Source organism: Phacochoerus africanus, chromosome 4 (genome assembly GCF_016906955.1).
Source record: "Phacochoerus africanus isolate WHEZ1 chromosome 4, ROS_Pafr_v1, whole genome shotgun sequence".
NCBI classification, from domain to species: Eukaryota; Metazoa; Chordata; class Mammalia; order Artiodactyla; family Suidae; genus Phacochoerus; species Phacochoerus africanus.
Window position 1 is genome coordinate 80,172,750 of NC_062547.1, and position 25,160 is coordinate 80,197,909.

The following is a 25,160-nucleotide window of genomic DNA, read 5'->3' on the forward strand; positions in this document are numbered from 1 at the left end:
TGTTTCCTCTCCTGACATCTTTACCCTTGGAGTTGAATTTTCTGGAAGTGGTAGAGATAAATGTATACATTCCATCTCTCATCCTTAACTACCTGGATCCTTTCCTTTTCTTTCTTTCTTTCTCCCTTCCTTCTTTCCTTCCTTCCAATAGATCCCTTGGGTTGCCTCTGAAAACATCTAGAAACACCCTTAGGATTGGTTTAGGTCGTGTGTTTTTACCCACCAGTACTTTGTTGCTGTTTAATAACCTAATTGAACATACAGCACATAAAATGAAAGACTTCTGTGAAGACTTGACTATAAAGTGACTCCTTCCTTTCTGAGGCATTGTGTCAGGAAAAAGCTTTATATTGCAGCCATAATTCAAACAAAACCTGCTTTGTGAGGAAGCCATGAGTACACACATCTTACAGATGGGGAAACAGAGGCCCAGAGTCATTGAGTTACCTGAGCTCACACGGATAGCATGTGAGAGAGCAGGATTTGAACCCAGATCTCTCTTTGCCATCCTGCTTCCGTGCTAAGGAAGTGACCATGGCTTTTGATTTCATTCCCTAAGGGAAGAGTGGCATGGCCAGACTTAGAAAGGTGCCCTGGAGCAGCAGGTTGGCCAGGGTGGGGACGGGGTCAGGAAAGAGGTCAGATGGGAGAAGCAAGCCTGGGGGAAGGGAGGCCCACAAGAAGGCTGCTGCAGGTGCTTGAAAGCAGTGAGGCTGAGTGGGTCCATTCGACAGGGATTGTGGAGCCTGTGGGCAGGACTTATAATTGAATGGGGTATGTGGGAGAGAGAGGCATGGGAGATGACCCTGTGATGAAGGGGGAACCCCAGCCAGAGGATCCAGGTGGCCTGCCCTACCCTGTGGAGGGCTGCCCTGCCATCCCGCTCAGGTGGGGCCGTGTTGGTCAGTCCATCTCCCAGATGCTTGTTGAGCCATGATCACTCTCAACAGATTCCAGAACCCAAGGCCTGGCCAGAGCCTAGAACTGGACAGGCGTAGTCCCTGATCTGTGAGTGAGGTCCTTGTTCTCAGGCCCTTGGCCCAGGGCCAGGAAAAAGAAAGTGCTGAAATATCAGGGTTGGGGGGGGGGGTCCTTTGAGCGCTCTGCTTCCCACGAGGGATCCCAACTTATTTACCAGGGCTTTCTAGTTAGCCCTCAGTCATATGGGGTGCAGGGACCCCACGGAATCTGGCCTGGGTTCCTAAGCACCTTGGAAGCCTTCAGAGCGGGAGCAGACAGGCCAGCGGCGAGGGCTGTCATGAGGGCCACACACTGGACAGCGGCTGTGGCAGCCTGCAGGGACTGGCCGCCAGTCCTCAAACTCTGACATGGAGGCTCTGCTGCTGCTTCTCTGCCCCTCCCCTCTCCTGAGCCCTGGGTTGTCCTCTGCAGAATGGGATGCAGGATCACTGTAAGGACCACCAGAGAGTGACAGATCTGAGTGGCCTCAGTCAAGGTGGCTCTAACTGACAGAAAATATCTGCAAGGCAGAGGTGGAAATCCAGGCCTTAGAGGAGCTACAGACTCCACTCACCCCCAAGCTGCCACCTCATTCATTCTGGAAGATGGGGAGTGCGGGTAGCTTTTCCATCTGTGGATGGTTCTATCTCCCCTTCTGTCTGGAAAGGCTCCCAGGCCCCCACGGCACCTGTACATCTAAGATCATTTCCCACGCTGTGCAGTAAATGGCTGTCTACATGTCATCTCCCAGCTGCTTCGGAACTGCTCAAGAACAAGTCCCAGATGTACTCATTCGAGTATCCCCAGTGCCTGACATGGAGTGGGTTAATGTTGGATGGACAGACTGATGGATGGACAGATGGATGGATGGATGGTGGACGGATGGATGGATGGGTAGAGGTGTGCATGGATGAGTGGGTGAGCAATCAAAAGGATGAATGCACAAAAACCAATAACAGATGGGTGCATGGATAAACAAATATGTAGGTGGGTATTTGATTGTCTGGATGAACAAAGCACTGCTAGGACTAGGTAGTGAGTCGTTTTTCTGTGGCAGGATCTATGGAAGAGCACACGAGTAGAAGGAAAGAAAGAGAAAGCGGGATGGGGGAGAAGCAGCGTGACAGGTGGATAAACCGAGGAGGAGCTGGAGAGACACCTGAGCAGACAGACGGCCCGTGTTCACACATTCTCAGTCTCGTCTGAGGGTATCGGCGTCTGTGAGCTGCCGAAGTTGTTCCCAAGTCCCAAGGAGGAGGGGTGGGGAGAAAGAATTCACAAACACTCTCTTTCTGTCGACTGAAAAAAAAAAATTCTTTTTTTCTCTAAATAAACTTTGAATCCACTTCCAAGTATGTTTAGAAAGAGCAGTGGCGGCTTTCATGAAGGGTAAATTATAAGTGCTTCATTCGGAGCTGTGTTCAGGGACCCTCAGAAATACATACAGTCCCCAAAGCGAGTGCTAAAATGCGTATGAGACAAGAACCATATGCCGGGGTGACGCTGTCGAGCAGGCTTGCTGTGAGCATATGTGCTGTACTGTTGATGGAACACTCGGCACGTGTTCCAGAAAGAGGCCTTTCCTGAAATGGAGGTCAATGAGAATACTCCCCTTCTCATAAATCCTGGGCAAAAAAACAGGCCTGTCTCCCACACACATGCAGCTAATTATGTCGGGACTCAGGGCTCTCCCCAGAGAGTGGTTAAGAGCAGTTTACTGGGGCCAGATCAGCCCCAAGTGGTTTCCCATAGCCCCCGCCAGAAAGACCGTGGCAGCTTGCCCTTGGTTCATCAGTGGGCATTTTCCCACCCCAGTGGGCAGAGGGCTCAGGCACAGGTACTAACGCATAATGGAGAAAAAAATCACATCTTCTGGAGTTCCTGTCATGGCTCAGCAGTAATGAACCCGACTAGTATCTATGAGGATGCAGGTTTGATCCCTGGCCTCGCTTAGTGGGTTAAGGATCCGGCATTGCCGTGAGCTATGGTTTAGGTTGCAGATGAGGCTCAGATCCCGCGTTGCTGTGGCTGTGGTGTAGGCTGGCTGCTCTGGCTCCGATTCAAGCCCTAGCCTGGGAACTTCCATATGCCACATGTGTGGCCCTAAAAAAGGAAAAAAATCACATCTTCTCCTTTTCCAATGTGCAGCAAAGATCAGACCCAGAGACAAGCCACTGAGGGACCCCCATCCCCCACCCTGGAGTTCTAGAGACTCTTGCATGGCCACTGGTGACCATCCACCTTAGTCCAGTTTAACTGGATTTGGCCTGCACCAGGGCCAGGCTTGTGGAGGATCAAGGCAAATTGAATGTGGTCCCCACTGGGTGGGGCTCCCAGTCTGGCACAGAGAGAGAGAGATGGACAGACAGTTCCATCCCAGGGCACTAGGTGCTGAAGAATGGGCAGCCATGAAGGGTCCATGTCTTAGGTGAGTCTTGAAGGGTGAGTAGGAGTTATTCTGGCAAGCGATGGGAGAAAAGACATTGGCGACATGAAGGACACAGCTCAGGGGCCACAGTGTGTTCCGGGCCAGGAGTGACGAATGGAGGACAGTAGGGGGTGGGCAGAGGAGGCCAAAGAGGGAAATCTGGGTCAACCTAGAAGGGCCTTGGCCAAAGAGCCCAGACTGTGCGGGCGGCCCAAGGTCAGTAGGGAGCCTGTGAAAAGGCTTTAAAGGATGAGACATGATCAGACGTGTGGTTTAGAAGGACCTCACTGACTATGGAGCAGAGAAGGAGAAGAAACCAGGGAGGCGGCTGTGACCATCACCTCAGGCAGAGATGCTGGTTCTGGACCCTGTGGGGACAGAGGGGCAGACTCTGGTTCTTTCTCTTCTGACTCTGTCATTTGGGGCATGTTCCTTAACCTCTCCGTCCTGTAAAATGGGGATGATAGTACCTGCCACATGGAGCTGTTGTGTGGTTCACCCTCATCCACGTAAAATGCCAGGACAGGGCTGAGACATAGTCGACCAGCAGCCTTGTATTTGGAGACAGTGCTCAGGAAGTGGTGGTGACATCCCTACATGCCTGGAGGCTACTGGGTGGATGATGGGACTGTTTACAGAGATGGGGCATTGGGGTGGAGAAATGGGGTGGGGGTAGGGGAGGAAGCGGATAAGGACTTTGGTTTAGGCCATTCAGCCAGTTTCCACTAGAATTGGTGAGGGGCTTCCGTCCCATCTCATCTAATCCTGAGGCAAAAGAGTCTGTGGCTCAGAGCAGGAGCTCTAGCCTGACCTTGCCACAAATGCTGTGTGACCTCAAGCCAGTGACTTGCCCTCTCTGGGTCCCATTTCCTACTCAATAGAATGAGATAGAGGGTGGCCATGAAAATTACAGGACTGACCAAGCTCAGACCTGCCCCTAACACACAGGGGATTCTGAGTGAGTGTGCACCGCAGAGGTCCTGCTAGTAGTGGTTGTGGTGGTTGAGGTAGTAGCATTCACCAGGGCCCCACCCTCATGACCTCATGAGCTCCCAAAGTCCCCGCCTCTTAGTACCATCCACCGGGAATTAGGATTTCAATCTATGGCTTCTGAGAGGGCACAAACATTTCGGTCTGTAACAACCCTACAACATGGGTGAACTTTGAAGCCATTATACTGAGGAAATAAGCCCAACGCAGAAGGACAAACACTGTATCATTCCAGTCATAGGAGGTACCCAGTGTAGGCAAATTCACAGAGGCAGAAAGACTGGTGGTTGCCAGGGGCTGGGGGAGGGGGAATGGAGGGTGATCCATGAGTATGGAGTTTCAGTTTTGCAAGATGAAAAAAGCTATGGGGATGGATGCAGCTGGGGGTGGGGAGATGGTTGCACAACAATGTGAGAGTCCTCGATACTGCTGAACTGTACTCTTGAAAATGGTTACAGGGGAGTTCCCGTCGTGGCTCAGTGGTAAATGAACCCTGTCAGCATCCATGAGGATGCAGGTTCAATCCCTGGCCTTGCTCAGTGGGTTAAGGATCCAGCGTTGCCATGAGCTGGGGTGTAGGTCGAAGCTACAGCTCCAATTGGACCCCTAGCCTGGGAACCTCCGTATGCCGTGGGTGCGGCTCTCAAAAGACAAAAGACAAAAAAGAGAAAAAGAAAAGAAAATGGTGGAGTTCCCGTCGTGGCGCAGTGGTTAACGAATCTGACTAAGAACCATGAGGTTGCGGGTTCGTTCCCTGGCCTTGCTCAGTGGGTTAAACCATCCGGCGTTGCCGTGAGCTGCGGTGTAGGTTGCAGCCGCGGCTCGGATCCCACGTTGCTGTGGCTCTGGCATAGGCCGGTGGCTACAGCTCCGATTCGACCCCTAGCCTGGGAACCTCCATATGCCGCGGGAGCGGCCCAAGAAATAGCAAAAAAAAAAAAAAAAAAGAAAGAAAAAAGAAAAGAAAATGGTTATGACGCTAAGTGTTATGTATATTTTACCACGATTTTCTAAAAATAATAAACTTTTAAAACTATAATGTAATATACCAAAAACCATTGGGAGAATCACATGGTATTTGAATTATATCCCAGTAAAGCTGTGTTTAAAAATCATGCTGCCCATAACACAGCTGGACACAGTGTGCTGACCCTCCTGGGGCCAGGATAAAGAATTGCAGATGTTGGAGCACACAGGCCACCCACCCCCGCTGCCCCTGTGTTTGAGTGTGCGGGGAAAGCAGGGCCCAGCTTAGGCCAGCTCCAGGCCCTGTCAGGGCCCAGCCTCACAGAAGGAGGGGAGCCGCTGCTTTATAAGGAAAGGAGAAGCAGGAAGACCAGAGCCAGGGCATTCAGACCTGCTCCTGACAGCTGCCACTCTCTAGTGGGAGCCGCAGTCCTCCTGCCGGCCCTGGGGGTCAAGAAAAGCAAAGATGATGCACTCAGCCCCCTCGGGAGTGTGAGTCCACAGCGCAGGGAGCTGCATGGGGCCTCACGGATGTGGATGCTGGGAACAGCCTGGAAGCAGCCTCCCCAGAATCTTTCTACTTAGCCTGTTGGTTCTCTGGGGCATGTGGTCAGAGAAGCTGGAATGACTCCTTCAGAGCTCAGAGTCCCATCAGTGGGCAGCAGAGGAACCCAGGCTGAGGGGCCACTTGACCTTGGACAGCCCCTCCTCCACCATGTAACAGGACACTCGTGTCCCTGCCTCATGGGGCTGCTGCAAGGGTCACATGATATGCCCGCAGGTGCCTCACCAGTGACTAGCTCTGTCTTCCTTCTCCCTGATATGGAGGAGCTCTGAGACCTTCCTATACCTGCCTGGATCCCAGCACACTGGTGCCCTCTCCCCCGCCCCTCCCCCCGGACAGAGTTCATCCATGCTCTGACCTCTGTGTGTCAGTCCCCATCAGGGTGACAGCCATGAGCCAGCACCCAGGAACCCTGTGCTTGGGGAGCCAGCATTCTAGTGAGGAGAGAAACCATAAACATTAAAAAACAAGATAAACGAGGTGGTTTGGGTAGAGATTAGTGACTAGAAGAAAATAAAACAGGAAAACGTGTCAGACGTAGAGGCTGGTGAAAGTGTCCAGGAAGCTCAGCAGGGTCAGCAGTGCGGAAGTGGTGCAAGGAGAGCCCCGGGCAGAGGGAACCGCTGGTGCAAAGGCCCTGAGGTAGAGCCAGGCCTGGCAGGCTCGAGAGACAGGGGAAGGCCTTGTGGTGGGAGGGAGGGGGCAGCGTGGAGAGCCTCCTTCCTCACAGGCCGCCCACTGGCGTGACCGACCCTCTGGTTTGCCTGGGACTGGCCTTGTTTTGTGCCGAGGGGCCCAGGAAACCCCTCATCCCTGAGCACCCGGGGATGGTTGGTCACCCTAAGGCCCGCTTGCTCCCCTTATTTCCTGGGGGCAGATGTGTAAGCAGCCTGGGCCCTGCTGGGGCCGGTAGGCCCTTCCTTCGGGAGACCTCTGTTCTCCTGTCTGCAGGAGTGGAAGGCCACGGTCCAGGACCCTTAAGGTCAAGTTGCCTTGGAGTGGGTAAGCCAAGCTGACCCCCTGATGGTTGCTTCCTAAGTCCATGTCCACCAGCAGGCTGGCCATGCTTTGAAGGCCTCCCTGGTGTTTTTCTAGGACCTTCTGAGTGGGCTTCTAACATGCAGGTTAAGAGGAATTCTCCTGGAAAGCAAAGCTCATATGAATGGCTTTTAAGTTTAAAAAAAAATAAAAAATTAAAAAGCTTTTCATTCTCTGAAAGCAATAAATCCTGGCCTTCGTATGTTTGAGGGGATACATTGGCCCATGTGTCAGTGATTAAGGCTTTGGGGTGAATGGAGAGCTGAGGAATTTGGTGTCTTTGGGGTGTGCTGGTTTCTGTGCGCCTCTCTGGAGCCTGTTTTCCAGCAGGAAACAGCATCCCAGGAGATGATAGGCTCTGGGGAGAAGCCAGTTTGCACTAGCACAGATCTGGGTCTGCCTGAGCCCCGGAGAGCACCCCACCCCCCAGCTCTCCCACCCACCGCCACCCTCTACGCCGACTCACAGCCTGCACCGCAGATGCACGAGCCGCCGGCCCAGGTACCAGCAGTCAGGCGCCCCAGGTTCTTTGTGTGCAATACCCGGCTTAGACTGGGCACCTGCTCTTTCCATTGTCAGGTTATCCTGACTCTACCTTCATGCGTTGAGAGCCCAAGAAAGCCCTCTCCTTCCTGGACCTGCCCACCCACCCCTTCCAATCCAGGCCGGCTGGCCAGTCAGGCCCTCTTCAGCCCTTAGAGATGTCCTATGGCCTTGAGCCCCTTGGGCAAGAAGGGCCGTGGTCTTTCTCTGTTCCTCTTCATGCGAGTTTGCTCAGCCCTCCCTTCCACTGTCTGAGCTGGGGGCTGTGGGAGGGGCCTCTGCTAAGCCCAAGAAGTGGCCTGATACTGGGCTGCCCCAACATGGTCCCCATGTGCCTTACATCTGTCACTCTTAAGGACCCCTTGAGGAGTTCCCATCATGGCTCAGCAGTTTAAGAACCTGACATAGTGTCCTTGAAGGCACAGGTTTGATCCCTGGCCTCATTCAGTGGGTTAAGGATCTGGTGTTATTACAAGCTGCAGCATAGGCACAGATGTGGCTTGGATCCAGCGTGGCTGTGGCTATGGCTGTGCTGTAGGCTGGCAGCTGCACCTCCAATTTGACCCCTAGCCTAGGAACTTCCATATGCTGTCCATATGGCCCAAAAAATGTGGGGAGAAAGGACCCTTGAAATCTCCACTCAAAGACTCAGAACCCCTTTACTGAAAGCCCTTCCTTGAGCTCTGTCACTCTGACCCAGAATCCATGTACCCCTCCTTATCCCCTCCACCTGTGTTCTGCTTCTCTCCAGGCCCTCTGGATGGGACATTCCATGCCTGCACTAAGGTCCCTTTCTCTAAAAAGGCACTTCTTCCCCCAAAAAGGAGGCCCTGGTGCCCGTAAGAGTCCAGGCAGACCTGGTCCCAACTCCTGGCTCCTGACCAGCTCTGACTTGAACAGGTCACACCTTGGGCCTCAGTTTCTTTTCTGTGAGCAGACCAGTCGTATCCACATCTCAGAGAAATCAGCAGGATTAGAGAGACAGCAGAGGCATAGCCTGTGGCCTGCACGGGCCCAGCAGGTGTCAGCCGCCCCCCCTCCTCCCAGGCCTGCTGCCCCTGCTTGCCTGAGCCCCTCCCACCAAGGACCCTTGGGACCCTTAGAAATGGCTCTTGGGTCTGGGGTGCCACTGGCCTGAGAATTGGATCTGGACTCCTTGATCCCATATGAGACACTTTATTAAAGCTGCTCCTGACTCGGGGGAGGGAACCAGCCTGGAAACGGCAGGTGTTTCAGATGGCGTGCTGAGAGCAGGTCGGCATGGGGCCTTTTACTTCAAGATTTAATTCACGGACTTCTAAGAGCCATCCCTGGGCCCCTTCCGTTTTGTATGGTTCATGGTATATTAAGGAAAAGAATAAGAACAAATGCCAAGGAGTGGTTATAAAAACCACGGGTTAGTCTAACCCCTCACCTTCTGCAAGCATCGTCTTGGCCAGGAGGCCGATGGTGGGGTTGGGATGCTGGGGCTCCAGGTCTGCATCGCGTGGCTCCACCCACTTACCCCTGTATGACCTCAGAGGGTCAGTTAATCTCCATGCCTCAGTTTCCCCATCTATGAAATGGAGATCATGTGAGCAGCCTTCCTCCAAGATTTGATGTGAGGTGAGTTATCACCATAGAATTGAAATCAGTGCCAAGCATAAACACTCAGTAAATGGTACCACCTACTTCTCGTGGTTTTTTGGGTGTTTTGCTCTTTAGGGCCACACCTTTGGCATATGAAGATTCCCAGGCCAGGGGCCGAAGAGGAGCTACAGCTGATGACCTACACCACAGCCACAGCAATGCGGGATCCCTGCCGGGTCTGTGACCTACACCACAGCTTACAGCAGCACCAGATCCTTAACCCACTGAGCAAGGCCAGGGGGCAAACCTGCATCCTCATGGATGCTAGTCAAGTCTACACTGAGCCACAATGGGAACTCCAACATCTAGTTTTTCTTAAACACTGTCAGGGAGCCCCTGCGGCTGTCCAGAGCCATCTGTTCCTTTGGAGGGAACATCAGGGTCCATATTTGAGGCTCTTTGTGAATGTGAGGGTGGGGCTGCCTTCCCAAGACGGGCTCTGTTCACTTGGTCACCAAGTGGCATGATGCTCACCAGGTCTGGTCCCTGGGGCACTAGACAACCATCGGCCGTGGCCTAGACAACCGTCCTAGTCCCAAACCAACATTTGCCTTGAACCCTAGCGGCCTGTGCCATTGCTTTGCTAGATCGCTTCTGCTTCTGGACCTTTCAGCCAGCAGTGGGGCTCAGCGCCGTCCACCTCCACGCAGCGTAATGGATGGCGAAGGATGAGCCTGCAGGACATAAATGCCTTTGGAATGAGCTGTATTCACTGAGCAAGAGGATGTGATTTTAATTCCTGGAGGGCAACAGGTCCCCCCCTCCCCCAGGGAGGACCTCTCCAGGCGTCCCCTCCAGGAGTGCCATGTCCTCCCAGGTGTCCACAGGACACACTGCCTCCCTCCCCCAAGGGACCAAGGGCTTTGTCAGGCCAGGCAGGAAATGAGTGGGGACAATCTCCCAGGCAGGAGTGTCCCGCTCTGAGATGAGTGTGAAATTTGTAAAACAAAAAGCTGGGGAGATGTGTTTGTGACCGGGTCATGAAGCCTCCAGTGCAGGGACTTGCCCTGCCTTCTCTGCTTGAGGCACAGCCCCACCATGGCCCAGGGGGCTCCAGGCTGAAGGTCTGGGGGGTTCAGAACCACCTGACCCCCGACTTCCTTCCTGGAGTTCTGGGAAGAGGGGCAGCAGATAAAGGGGCCTCCAGTGCCCATGAAGGGGCCCAGGTCTGAAGGCCTCGGAGGCTGTGGACCAGTTCAGGGACGGGGAGAAGAGCTCTGCCTTCGTCACAGTGGCCGAGGGGTTGGGAGCACGGGCCCTCGAGGTGCACAGACCTGAGTGCAAATCCCTGTTCTGCCATCTCCTCGCTCTGTGCCCTGGGGGATGCCACTGTCCCCTGTGAACACGCAGTTCTCAGGAGACACTCAGTGGCATCCTTAGCCCTGCTGCCGACAGCATCACCGCGGTCTCCATCAGGCTGACCTGAGTTCATTCTCACTCTGGGCCTTGGTAGCTGAGAACCCTGGGAGCATTTCTTTTCTTTTCTTTTTAAGTGTGGTAAAATGCACGTAACTTAAAAGTTACCAGTTTAACCACATCTTTAAGTATATAATTCAGTGGTATTTTACGTTTACGTTGTTGTGCAACCATCACCACCATCCATTGGAGGATGCTTTGCATCTTACAAAACTGAAACTCTGGCCCCATTAAACGCTAACTCCCCATCTGCCCTCCCCCAGCCCCTGGCAGCCACCATTCTTTCTGTCTCCATGAATTTGACAACTCCAGGTACCTCATATAAGTGTACATGTAGTATATGTAGTATTTGTCCTTTTGTGACAGGCTTATTTCACACAGCATAATGTCATCAAGGACCATCCGTGTTGTTGCATGTGTGAGAATGCCTTTCCTTTTTAGGACTGAGTAATATTCCATTGTGCATATATACTGTAACATATTTTATTTATCCATTCACCCACTGGTGGACATTTGGGTTTCTTCTAACTTTGGTTTTTGCATCTGGGAGTCTTTCTTGACTCCTCTGAGCCTCTTTTCCCCCATCTTTAGAGAGAAAATAATGGAGAAGTTTTAAAGGATTTTACAAAACTTCATAGATTCAATTAGATAAATTGCACAAGCATTCCTGCCCTTAGGGGCTGTGGGGACGGGGGCGGGGGGCGGCGAGAGGGGGCCAGATGGAGGGGGGCGGCCTGGACAAGCTGTCCCAGGGTTGGCCCCAGGGTTGTGAGAGAACAGCAATAAAGCAGGCAGTCGCTAGAGAAGGGAAGAAGGTGACAGGCTGGAGGGAGACCATGACTCTCAAGCCACGGCCTTGCTGCTCAGGTCCCCTTTGGAGTCAGTCAGTGACATGAGTTCTCCAGCCCAAGCAGAGATGAGATATGAGTTAGAAATGACTTGGCCAGTTTGTCTGGCCCCCAACAGTGCTTGAGAAACGCGTCCTCCTTGGCATTAATTAATATGCAGATGGTTGTCACAAGCAGAGTTGTTTAGCAGCAAATCAGAGCACTCGCCAGCCCCTGCTCTGCCTCAAACCTCAGGATTTCTTTGAGAAATACCACATCCTGATCCATAGACAGACCATGATTAGGGACCTAGAAAACCCCCCGACTAACCCTGCCCTGAGGGCTCAAGGTCAAGATGTAATTGAGGGCTCAGCCAGCATCTGGACCGAAACCTTGCCCACTGTACCGTAATGAGCTCTGCTGAAATATACCTGCCCTGTGTCAGGCTTTACCCCTCTTGGGAAGCACATGACCCATTTACAACAGGGCCTCAGAGTCTAATGGTCCAGAGGCTCCTGCAGCCAGTTATTTCTGGGGGGTCCCAAATAGTCCCCTCTTTTGTGCCCCGCCACCCCGAGTCGATGCGTCTGCTGCCACTTAATCTGTTTAACAGATCTTACAAGCTGGTGTAGTTGCCATTATCTCAGCTTTTATCCTCATGGATTGAGTAATTTGCTCCAGAATAAACAGCTTCCTTCCATCATGTCTTTTCCCCTCCTGCACCAGCGCTACCTTATTGGTATTGTTACTCAAAACCTCTGGAAGGAAGCTTGGCAGATGCCACCATGGCAGCACCCGCTGTTAAACACCAGGGTCCCCACGGCTGCCAGGCCCTGCCCCAGAGCCATGTGGGTCACACACAGGTGAGGAGAACAGCCTGAGCTGGTCTTTATCACCCAGACTCTCCAGCCAGGACCATTTTTGCAGCAGCATCCTCGGGCGAGACCTTAGCTTCTCCATCCATTTGTCAGGAGGCCCGTCAAGACAGACTCCCAGGTACTTTCCAGGGCCGCCAGAGCGTCTGAGTCTGAGCCAGCAGCAGGAGACACTCTCCCACTGTAGCAAGGAAGGAACAGAAGAAAACCAACAAGCAGAAAGTTCTGGGGCAAATGTCTGGGCCAGGCACCTGGTTTTGCCAGCTTGGAGAACATCTCAGTTGCAGCCACCTGGCCCGTCTGCCATGCACCTCTTCCATTATCAAGGCTGCTGCCCCAGAGTGTTCAGCGTGTCTGGCACAACTTCCCTTGCCCCTTAGGAACCACAAACTGTTGATGAAGGTTCCCCAGTGCCCCAGCTCTGTGGCCTTCGGCAAGTCTTTTCACCTGCCTTAGCCTCGGAGTTCCCCTCTGCACAGGGCAGACTAGCACCTTCTTCAGAGGCCTGGCTGGGGGATAGACGAGCTCCTTTGATGAACCATAGGAAACCCAGGACGCAGAGTGTTCCAAGTTCATATTCGCTGGATGATTAGCTGCCCTGGCACCTAGTAGATGCTGAACCAGGCCATCTGCCCATGGCCAGGCCTCAGCACTTGATGATCTAGAAATCTATGCTGGGCCATCCTTCCTGCCTTCCCCCCTCCCCTGCAGGCTCAACAATCCAAGCCTCCAGTGTGGCAAGCCTCTTGCCTGCAAAAGAAGCTGGGCCTAGCGGTCAGCAGGAAGCTCAGCTCTGTACTCCCCCTCTCCCAGGGCCTCTACTTGACCCAGCATGGCTGGCCTTACCACCTCTGCCTCCTCCCGTGGGGAGAAAGGAGGGCAGGAAGTATTGCTTGTCTTAGTAGCTTTGCCCATGAAACCAGATAGTGTTGCGTCTCCTCTAAGCCATGTGTCATGTTTGATTTGACAGTCTTTGAAAGAGAATGACAGGAGATGGCAAGGGCGGACTATAGGCCGCACGAGAGGCAGGCTGCACACTGCAGCGGGCTTCCTTCTGTTAAGAGGAGGAGAAATGAGGTGGCAGGAAGGGTGGGTAGGAGAGGCTAAGTGTGGGGGCAGCCTTTGCTGGATGCCAAGGAAGAAGAGGACTCGTCAAATGTTGGAGGCAAGAGGATGCCACCAGCTGACTTCCTGGTGGCTTCTGGCTTGGCTCCATGGGTACCCGTGATACCTGTACTTGGGTGAGAAGGGGACCCTGTGGAAGAACCCCTGGGAATTGGGGAATGAGTTTGGGTTTAGACATGTTGCCTCCCAATGGAATTGTCCTGGAGAGAGTTGAATGTTTGAGTAGGAATCTTGGAAGAGAGGGTTGACCAGTTGTCAGTTTGTGAGTTGTTCACACAGAGGTGTCTAGCATCTGGTTTGGATCGGCCTGCAGAGTGTTCACAAGCAGCAATCTCCTTCTTCACTTAGACCCTTCAGTTGGGGGTCCCATCCAGCTTGCCTGGCCTGTAGCCCCAGAGACTCTTTGCACTCAGTAGCACCCAGGCACCCGCCCCCCTCTGCCCGCCACCTGCTCCAGGCCTGCTGGGAGCTTCTCCCAAAGGCCCTAGGAGGCAGGGCACTGCACCCTACCTGGGCAGCTGCCCACCCACCAGCATCTCTCCTCAGGGGCCTTCTTCCTAACCATGCCACCGGGGAGAACCACCCGGACCAGTCCATTAGTTCAGCCACCTCAGTGACAGCAAATGCTTCATCTGGCTTGAGTTACCCAGATGGGAATTTTACAGTCATACCCAGTAATGACCATCAGAGAACCATGGTGCTGCTTTAGCTTTCAGGTCTAGGAAGAGCCTGGCTTACTCTCCCACTCGTGGACCCCTTTCCTGTCATATCCCGCACCTCAGCCCCTAGGCCCAGGGTGAGTGGCTTTGCTGAGCCCAGCACAGGCTTCCCATAGCCTGGCAAGAGCTGGGCCTTGTGATGAAAGCTGGGCTTCTTCCCTTCTACAAACAAGATGAGCGTGATGTTGCATGTGCCAGTGGGGTTCCTGTTCCCACACCCTCACTCACCCTGAAAACAGATGTGCCCAGAGAGAACAGGCCAAACCCCGGCCAGCCTCATGAGGTTCCCAGACACTGTCAGCCCCACACAGGAGCTGGGGGGAGATCAGGATGTGTGTTTAGCCGGGAGGGGCCTGGGATGTTGGTGCGATACTGCACGGAGGTGTTGAAGGCAGCTGCAGTGCAGGTGTCACAGACCTTGGCTGAGATCGTGGACCTGGAAGCACTTTATAAGCTGTTTATATCCGTGAGAGGGGCTGTTGACTGTCATGGGGGTGCCAGAATCATTAGCCCATCAATGCAGCCCTGAGCCATTCCAGCATGACCCTCAAGGTTTCTGTCTGGTATTGAGAAAAGTCAAGGGCAGGAGTTCCTGTCGTGGCTCAGCAGAAACTAATCCGATTAGTATACATGAGGATGCAGGTTCAATCCCTGGCCTCGCTCAGTGGGTTAGGGATCCAGCATTAGCGTGAGCTGTGGTGTAGGTTACAGACATGGCTCAGATTTGGCGTTGCTGTGGCTGTGGTGTAGGCTGGCAGCTGCAGCTCCGATTGGACCCCTAGCCTGGGAACTTCCGTATGCCTCAGGTGCAGCCCTCAAAAGGCAAAAAAATAAAAAAGAAAAAGAAAGAAAAAGAAAAGAAAAGTCAAGGGCTATCAAACCAACAGAATTTCTCCTCTCAAAACTCAAGGGTGCTCCACTTATGTGGTCAAATGATCTTTGCAAAGGTGCCAAGGCAACACAATGGGGAAAAGACAATCTTTTCTACAAATGGTAGTAAGAAAACTGGATGTCCACATGCAAAAGAATGAAGCTGGGCCCTTGCCTTATACCATAATACATATGCTGTACACAAAAACTGGCTCAAAAGGTAAAAATTAATTCAAAGGTCATAAAGGTAACAAAAGCAAAAATAGACAAATTGGACTACATCAAACTTTGAAACTTTTGCACAGCAAAGGAAATGATCCACAGAGGCAAAATGCAACCTACAGAATGGAAGGAAATATTTGCAAACTGTGTGCCTGATAAGGAGTTCACGTCTTGAACGTATAACGAACTCCTACAACTCAGCAACCACAACAAAAAACAATCCAATTTTAAAATGGGCAAAAGAACCCGCATGTTCATTGCAGCACTATTCACAATAGCCAGGACATGGAAACAACCCAAATGTCCATTGATAGATGATTGGATTCGGAAGATGTGGTATATATACACAATGGAATACTACTCAGCCATAAAAAAGAATGACATAATGCCATTTGCAGCAACATGGATGAAACTAGAGAATCTCATCCTGAGTGAAATTAGCCAGAAAGACAAATACCATATGATATCACTTATAACTGGAATCTAATATCCAGCACAAATGAACATCTCCTCAGAAAAGAAAATCATGGACTTGGAGAAGAGACTTGTGGCTGCCTGATGGGAGGGGGAGGGAGTGGGAGGGATCGGGAGCTTGGGCTTATCAGACACAACTTAGAATAGATTTACAAGGAGATCCTGCTGAATAACATTGAGAACTTTGTCTAGATACTCATGTTGCAACAGAACAAAGGGTGGGGGAAAAAATGTAATTGTAATATATACATGTAAGGATAACCTGACCCCCTTGCTGTACAGTGGGAAAATAAAAAAATTATAAATAAATAAATAAATAAATAAATAAAATGGGCAAAAGATTTGACTAGACATTTCTCCAAAGAAGATATACACATGACCAACAGGTATATGAAAACGAGGAGAACCATAAAGAGAAACACACACACAGACTAATTTTTCAGCAGCCATCCTGCCGCAGCCCTAGTTCATGGCCAGTCTCTGCCTCTCATCTGTGGTTGTTCTGGGAATTTTTGAGTGGTTGACTTTTACAGGAAACGGCAGTGCTTGTAACACAGCCTGTTCCTTTGCTGCCTCCAGGTCCAGCCCGGAGCTGGGTGTGCAGTGGGGCAGAGTTAAAAATGCTACTCAAGGAGTTCCTGTCATGGCTCAGTGGTTAACGAATCCAACTAGGAACCATGAGGTTGCAGGTTCGATCCCTGGCCTTGCTCAGAGGGTTAGGGATCCGGTGTTGCTGTGAGCTATGGTGTAGGTTGCAGACGCGGCTCAGATCCAGCATTGCTGTGGCTGTGGTATAGGCCGGCGGCTACAGCTCTGATTCAACCCCTAGTCTGGGAACCTCCATATGCCTCCAGTGCAGCCCTAAAAAAACAAAAGACAAAAAAATAAATAAAATGCTGATTAAGTTGCAATCTCATGCGTATGACTTCACTTCCGCACATCTTCTCTGGCCACTGGAGAAAACGGGAGGAAGCACCAGGAGGAAGACGAACAGGGAGTGAAGTGGAGACAGAGAGGGGACAACAAGGGACATGAGTGAGGTTTGCAGCTGGGCTCCAGGGGAGGCAAGGGGGTGCAGGCGCGCTGGCCAGTCCCAGGCGAGGCCAGCTGTGCTCAGGGCCCAGCCAGAGGGCGGCCGTGTTCAGTTACCCAGAACCTTCTCTCTCTCCAGCCTCTGGGTCATTCAGGTCTCAGGGGCCCATGTGGGCTGAGGGGGAGAAGGCAGAGCCAGGATGGTCTGCATCAGTCTCAAAAGGGCTCATGTCGGAGGAGTTCCTATTGTGGCGAAGTGGAAACAAATCTGACTAGTATCCATGAGGATGTGAGTTTGATCTCTGGCCTCGCTCAGTGGGTTAAGGATCCTGCGTTGCTGTGGCTGTGGGGTAGGCCAGCAGCTATAGCTCCAATGTGCCCTCTAGCCTGGGAACCTCCATATGCCTCGGGAGCAGCCCTAAAAACAAAACAAACAAACAAAAAGGCTAAAATCATGTGGCTGAAGGACTAGATACCGAAGAGAATGTGCATTGGTGTGCACATTTTGTGCAATAAATGACAAGAAATTTATAAACGTCTCCCGGGAGCTGTGGGAGAGGAGAGGGAGGTTCCAAAGGGTCTAGGGAGTGAAGGAAGGACAGTGCATGGTGAGGACAGAGCCTTCGATCCCCGAGTTGAAGCATTTGAGATGCCATGCTAGCATTTTTATGTGGTGTGTTGTCTCTGTCATTTTATTTGCGTGAATGTTAAAAAGCCTCTGTCAGGGAGTTCCCCTCGTGGTGCAGTGGAAACGAATCCAACTAGGAACCATGAGGTTGCGAGTTCGATCCCTGGCCTTGCTCCGTGGGCTAAGGATCTCACATTGTCGTGAGCTGTGTTATAGGGTTGCAGATGCGGCTCAGATCTGGCGCTGCTGTGACTGTGGTGTAGGCTGGTGGCTACTCCACAGTCCTTGGCTGCCGATTAGACCCCTAGCCTGAGAACCTCCATATGCTGCAGGTACAGCCCTAAAAAGTGAAAAGACAAAAACATAAAAAATAAATTAAAATAAAAAGCCTCTGTCAAGGCTTTCATAAGATAACTCCCACCGTCAGCCTTGTTTTTCACGTAAGTCTGAAGTTTTTCAGATGCAAACTCTTCTGCCTCAAGTGTTTCCAGGCAGTAAACTTTTCTGAATGGGGAAGCACTTGTGAATGAAATAATGCACAGATAACTGAGCAACTGAATGAATGAGTGAGGGGTGAGAATGCAGCTGACAGGGGAGGATCTGGAAGAGGGGGCAAGGGCAGGCTATCCCCCACTCCACTCCCCTCCCCCAGCCAGCAGGGTGCTAGGCAGGGTGTCCCTAGGCTGCTCTTACTGGTGAGCATTGTGGGGCTGGCAGCAGGCAAGCTGTGCCCAATCCCACTGGCTTCTCTTCTTAACAAGTCCATCCTTGTTCTCCTGTCTCTAGGGCCCCCTGGACGGCGTGGCAAGCCTGGAAGACGAGGCGATCCCGGTGAGTCCTGGGTTTTCCTGGTTCCTGGCCTTAGGTCTGGAAGTCTGCCGTTGACCTGGGACCTGGCTGGAGGTGCCAATCCCAGAACCACTCCCCAACTCAGGACCCTTGGTCCTAGGCAGTGTCCTCATCTTCCCTCCAATTCCAGCCCCCGTCCCCAGAGCCACAGTGCCCAATAATGCCTTTCTTTGCATCTTTTTTTTTAATGTTTTTCTATTTTATTTATTTGTTTTTTAAATTGAAGTATAGTTGATTTACAGTGTCGTGTCAGTTTCAGGTGTAGAGCAGAGTAATTCAGTTATACATCTGTCATTTTTTTCAGATTCTCTTCCCTTATAAGTTATTGCAAAATACCGGGTAGAGTTCCTGTGCTATACAGTACGTCCCAGTTGGTTAACTCTTTTGTATATCGTAGTGTGTATGTGTTAATCCCAAACTCCTAATTTATCCCTCCCCACCGCCCCCTTTGGTAACCAGAAGTTTGTTTTCTCTGTCTGAGGATCTGTTTCTGCTTTGTATGTAAGTTCATGTGCATCATTTTTTTAGATTGCACATAGGGGATATCATACTTGTCTTTGTCTGGCTCACTTCACGGATGATAATCTCTGGACCCATCTTTTTTAGCTTCTTGACACAACACCAAGTGTCACCATTCCAATGACAGCCCCCCTCTGTGCCCTTGGCCACCCCCCAAATCTCATTATCAGCCTCAGAACCTTTAGCCCCTGGTCTCCCACTCTGAAACAGCCTCCTGTCTTTGTGGGACTCGATGGTGATCCCGTCACCCGCAGTCACTGCCGTGGGTCCCTCAACCCAAGATGGTCCTCCCGTGTGTCCCCTTTCCCTCCCCAGACTTGCTGGCCTGCCCTGGGCAGAGCCGCCGGGAGAAGATCCCGTCACCTTCCTTCCACACAAGCTGCAGACTCACCTCCCTCCTGCCATTTTCATTTCACCCCAAGCGTACCCTCTCTGCAGTTCCCCTCCCCCACTGCAGTGTCCCTCAGAAGCCACACACCCTCCCTGCTCTGCCTGCCTCCCACTCCTCACAGCCCCTTGCGTCTCTCACCATCACTGCACTCACATCCTCTTGGCCAGAGTTACTGCTGACCCCCTGATGTCCACACCAGCAGACGCCTTGTCGTCTTGCTTCCTGACCCTCACATCGGCCACTCCCCCGGATTCCCTGCTGACCCTGGCCGGCATTTCCTCCCACACTTCTGACCCCTTGTTGTTAGCCTCTCCTAGGGGACCCCACTTGCTTCCATGGATCTGCCCTTGGCCTTCTTCTCTCCTCTCTCCTACCCCTGTGGCTCTGCCCCCCCCCCATAATACTGACTGTCCCCCCAGTTCCTGTCTTTAGCCAACTCATCTCCTCTGGTCGCAGAGTCTGGACCTGGCCCCACTGAGCCCAGCCCCTCTGCCAACCTGCTCCCTCTTGCAAGGAGGGACCGCCAGCCACCTGGTTCCCTGTGCAGACACCGGGGCATCGTCCTAGACTCCTTCCTCCCCCCTCCCACGCTAAAGCCCCATCAGCCCCCTCCTCAATATGTCTCAGACCTGTCCTCTCACCTCAGACCCCTGCAGCTCTCTCTGCCACTCTCACCGTGTCCCCCACCTCCAGCCTCACGGTGGATGTCGGGGGCCCTCCTACTCTGAGCCTGCACTCTCCTGTCCTCCTCAGCCCAGAATGTCTCCCCCTCCACCTAGACTCTTACCCCAAGTTCACTACTCTTTGTTAAGTCTAGCTCAAGCATCTCCTCCAAAAAGCGTTCTCTAACCCCTCTGAAGACTCACCTGAGTCTTCAGTATCCAGCCCAGCGCCTGGCACACAGCAGGCTCCAGGAATGGACATGCACAGAACAGTGGGTGAAAGAAATAATGAATGCACACAGGCTCACCCTCTCAGCAACAAGGGAGGCGTGGCGGTGATGCCAGAGGGGCTCACCACCAGGAGGACTCCAAGCAGATTGGAACTGGGGATAATAGGTTTTCTCTGGATTTCAGACTCTTCTTCCTGGCGCTGGGTGCAGGCTTCTTGTCCCCTTGTGTTGCTGTAGGTTTGCACTCTCTAGCTGCTCACACAGAAGCCCTCCAGATAAACTCCCCAGAGTTCAGTGGCAGGAAATGTGTTGCATGGTACTCTGTTTGCTTTGACTTGCAGAAGCTGGAGGCTGTTTTGTGTTTGATTGCAAAGGACTTTGGATGTAATCATCCCTCTGCACCATCAACCTACCAAATACACACTTCATCACTCACTTCTCATTTCTGTCCTTGTAAAAGGTTTTATTGCCTCTTATTGTAAGCTCCTGATGTCCTTTATGGAAGAAGATGAGGAATACATAGTGACTTATTTTAGTACCAATGTTACACAACTTACTCAAAAATCCACTAGAATTATGACTCTAATTTACAACAATCTTAAAGTCAAAGAAAGACAAGGACATACTGGGCCCCTGAGACTGTGCTGGGTCCTTTCAAATCCTTCATCTCATATGATCCTCACAGAGCCCTGCAAAAGCTAAGAATATGTTGGAGTTCTCTTGTAGCATGGCAGGTTAAGGATCCGGCATTGTCACTGCAGCAACTCGGGTCACTGCTGTGGTGTGGGTTCGATCCCTGGCCTGGGAACGTCCACGTGCCATGGGTGCAGCCAAAAAAATAAAAAGATAAGAATAGGTTATTATCCCCATTTTGCAGATAAGGAAACCGAGGCTCCAAGGGGAGAAAGGTCTTATCTAAGTGCAGCTGCTGGACAAAGGGTGGACAGCACCTCCTCCCCTTCACTGCCCTTTCCCATGCGGTGTCCTGATTGTCTGCCTGTCACAGGATGGTGTGAGTAGCAGAGAGCAGATGTCCCTCTCTGATTAGCTTGGCTGAGCCTCTTGTTTATTTCTAGATAGTTTCACACATATGCACCTCCTGGCTTCAGGCCCTTCTCTTGCACAAACCAGGCTTTTCCTGTGCCCCAGGGATAAAGGCTCTTTTTAGCTCAGTGGGACAGCATCTGGCTTCCTACTGTGCCACAGACCTGCAGTCAGAGCTGACCCTGCCCATCTGTGGGGATAGGTCCTCTCCAGCTCCCAGTGGGAGCCTTTGCCTGGAATATGCCTCTCGGGTCTGACAGGGCTTATACGTCTCTATGGTAATGGAATGGATTTCTCATCTCCCCACTGGCCCATTTCTCAGCAGAAGAGGCCTAGCACTGCCCTTGGGGTCCTCTTGCTAGAGAATGTAGGTAAGATCCTTTCTCTCTCCAGACTCCCCTTTTCCCCAGAAGCATCCCTCACTCTCCCCTGGCTTCCCCTCACCCCAACCCATATCGATCCCTCTGTCCCAGCACTTCCTGCATTGTTGGTGGTCTGCTTTGCAGACATGTCCTCCACCAAAGCATGGGCTCCTCAGAGTGGGAGCTTGACGCCCAGGCACTAAGGAGATGATCAATAAATGCTTGTTGACGGGAAAGGGGGGGCAGGGAGAGAGAAAGAGGGACTGGTGGGCAAATGAAGGATAATAAGTTACAAGGCAGGAAGAGATAAGGATGAAAACAATCAAACGCTGCTTGGCCGATGCTTGTACTCAGCCTGCAGAGACAAATGGAGGCCCTCCTTGGATCTCTGCAGCTGCCAGCCTTAGGTCAGCAGTTTTAGTGCTAGAGTTTTTTATCTACCCTGGCCCCAAGAAATACTCTCTAAAATTCCAGTGGAAGGAGCACTTCTGGAATAGTAGAGTAATGACATCTGGATGTCCTCCATAAAAGCAGCAAGAACACTAGGAAAAATGGACCTTTTCAGAATTCTGAATATTAATGTCTGATAACAACCTAAGAAATGTTAATTCAAGAAAAATATATGAACCTTGCAGAAAACAGTGAGGTCTGTAGCATTTTAACTTGCCCATCTGCCAGCCCCATAACAGACTTAAAAACCATCAGCTTCTCAATGGCACTACCTATGAAAGCTATCAGCCACTGGAGGTGGCAGAACAGTTTGAGGCACCCCAAATTTTCATCTCTCAAAAACTGTCATTGTCTATTAGCTCCCTGGAAAAGCCAGTGCACAGAACTTGTCTTTTTTTGACCTGATATGGAGCTCACTCAGTGGGAAAAGTCCTGTCCCCAGAGTGCTTGCCAAAAACATCAGCAGCAATTGTTTAACATCGCAGCTGCCTGAGGTGGTACTACTAATTGGTGCAAATGAGAAGATGACACAGAGACTTTAATAAAAATCTAAGGAATAAGCTGTCCAAAGGGGCTTCAGAATGCTCCAGCACATTCCTGGGATCTAGAAAACACATGCATGTGCAGGGAAAGACCTAAGAGAGCCTCAGTTTCTCACCTCTAACTGACCTTGAAGCTCCACTCAAGAAGGAAGTAAAGGCAAAGGCAGAGTTGTAGCCTGGCAGAGCACTGAAGATATATTCCAACACACCCAAAGAGGCCCTTGGCACAGCATGAGAGACTCACCAGTTCAAGGCATTAAAGGAAAGCTCTATCTAAGCTGACAATTAAGCGATCCAAGCAGAGGATTCAGCAGCCTCACATAACAGAGTACATACTTAAGAGAATTAGCTCAGGAGAGCCCCTGAACAAACAGCAACAACCACAAACCCTGGAAAGGAGAAGGGATATCTAATTTCCAGAGTAGCCATATTAGGTTATTTGAAATGCCCAGTTTTTAAAAAAAAAAAAAAAATATGAGATACACAAAGATACAAGAAACTATGACAATAAAAGAGGGGAAACAGTCAATGAAAACTGTCAATGAGGAATCCCAGATGAACTTACTAGACAAAGATTTTATATTGGCTATTATAAATATGTTTGAAGAACTAAAGGAAACCATGTCCATAAAGAATTTTAAGAAGCCACAAAAAATATGTACCACCAAATGGAAAATATCAATAGAGAGAGAGTGTGTGTTTTTGTTGTTTGCTTGATTGTTCTGCTTTTTAGGGCTGCACCTATGGCATATGTAAGTTCCCAGGTTAGGGGATGAATCGAAGCTACAGCTGCCAGCCACAGCCACAGCAATGCAGTATATGAGCCACGTCTGCAACCCACACCACAGCTCATGGCAATGCTGGACCCCCAACCCACTGAGAAAGACCAGGGATTGAACCTGCATCCTCATGGTTACTAGTTGGATTTGTTTCCACTGCACCACAATGGGAACTCCGAGAAAGTATTTTTTAAGGAAAACAGAAATTCTGGAGCAGTAAAGTACAATTACTGAAATGAAAAATTTATTAAAGGGGCTCAGCAGTAGATTTGGGCTGACAGAAGAAAGAATCAGCAATCTTGAAGGTGGGACAAATAAAATGATCCTGTCTAAGAAAGAGAAAGAAAAAATAATGAAGAAAAATGAACAGAATCTCAGAGACCTGTGGGACACTATCAAGTATGCCAAAATATATATAATGGGGGCCTCAGTAGAGGATATAAGAAAGAGCAAGGCAGAAGGAATATATGAAGAAATAGCTTAAAGAGTTCCACATCTAAGTAAACCATAGCCACATTACCAAAAGGAAAAAAATGAAGAAAAAATCTTTTTTTCTTCTTTTTAGGGCTGCACCCACGGCATATGGAAGTTCCAGGCTAGAGCTTGAATCGGAGCTACAGCTGCTGGCCCGTGTCACAGCCATAGCAACGCTAGATCTGAGCCATGTCTGCAACCTGAGCTCCAGCTCACAGCAATGCTGGGTCATTAATCCACTGAGCAAGGCCAGGGATCGAACACACATCCTCATCGATACTAATCAGGTTCTTAACCCACTGAGCCACAGTGGGAACTCTGAGAATATTTTTTTAAAAAAACACCTTGGCAGCTGCCTCACCACCCAATTTGGCACCCTCCACTGCCAAGAGTTGGACCTGCCTGCTACCTTCCCCAACGGCACTGAAGAGAGAATCACAAAAGCAGCAAAACGATGACTCATCACAAAAAAGGGATCCTCAATAAGATTAATAGCCAGTTTCTCATCAGAAACCATAAAAACCCAAAGGCAGTTGGTATGACATATTCAAAGTGATGAAAAAAGGAAAACACTGTCAACAAAGAAATCTATACCCAGAAAAACTATACTTAAAAAGTGAAGGAGAAATCAGGACTTGCCCAGGTAAACAAAAATGAAGAGAATTCATCACTAGCAGCCCTCCCTGCAAGAAATAGTAAAGTGTGGAGTTCCCGTCATGGTGCAGTGGTTAATGAATCCAACTTAGGAACCATGAGGTTGCGGGTTCAGTCCCTGGCCTTGCTCAGCGTGTTAAGGATCCAGCATTGCCATGAGCTGTGGTGTAGGTCGAAGACACGGCTCGGATCCCACGTTGCTGTGATTCTGGCATAGGCAGGTGGCTACAGCTCCGATTAGACCCCTAGCCTGGGAACCTCCATATGCCGAGGGAGCGGCCCTAGAAAAGGCAAAAAGACAAAAAAAAATAGTAAAGAGTTTCCTTTAGTCTGAAGTTAAAGGACACTAGACAGTAATTTAAATCCACCACAGAAATAAAGAGCTTCAATGAGGTAAAAGATAAATATGAAAGACAATATATTTTTATTTATAACTCTTTTCTCTCTTCTGATTTAAATGTGAATTGCATTAAGCAATAATGAAAGAACTGTGCTGATGGACTTATAATAGATAAAACAGTAATTTATGACAATAATAGTTCAAAGAGATAACAAACAGCTCTGTTGGAGCAAAGTATTTGTATAGCATTGAAGGTAAATTGTTATGAATCCAAATCAGGGCCTTGTTTTGGTTTTTTTCATTTTTGGTTACCCCACAGCATATGGAGTTCCCAGGCCTGGGATCAGATCCAAACCACAGTTGCAGCCAACAATGCAGCTGCAACACCAGATCCTTTAACCCATTATGCCAGGCCAGGGATCAAACCTGCATCCTGGTGCTGCCGAGATGCTACTGATCCCAATATGCCACAGCAGAAACTCCAATAACTCCAGGTTATTTTAAATTAAGGTACTAATTATAAATCAGGGCAACTACTAAGAAAATAATTCCCAAAA

The 25,160-nt window shown here is 50.6% G+C and overlaps 1 protein-coding gene across 3 annotated transcripts in view; it reads left to right on the forward strand.

Moving 5' to 3' along the window:
* COL23A1 (collagen type XXIII alpha 1 chain) overlaps window positions 1-25,160 on the forward strand; it is a 371,218-nt gene that overhangs the window by 274,983 nt on the left and 71,075 nt on the right. For all 3 annotated transcript variants that reach the window (XM_047777940.1, XM_047777942.1, XM_047777941.1), the window contains exon 3: window positions 18,094-18,138. In XM_047777940.1, the coding sequence (XP_047633896.1) occupies window positions 18,094-18,138 (45 nt within the window). The remainder of the gene's footprint in view (window positions 1-18,093; window positions 18,139-25,160) is intronic.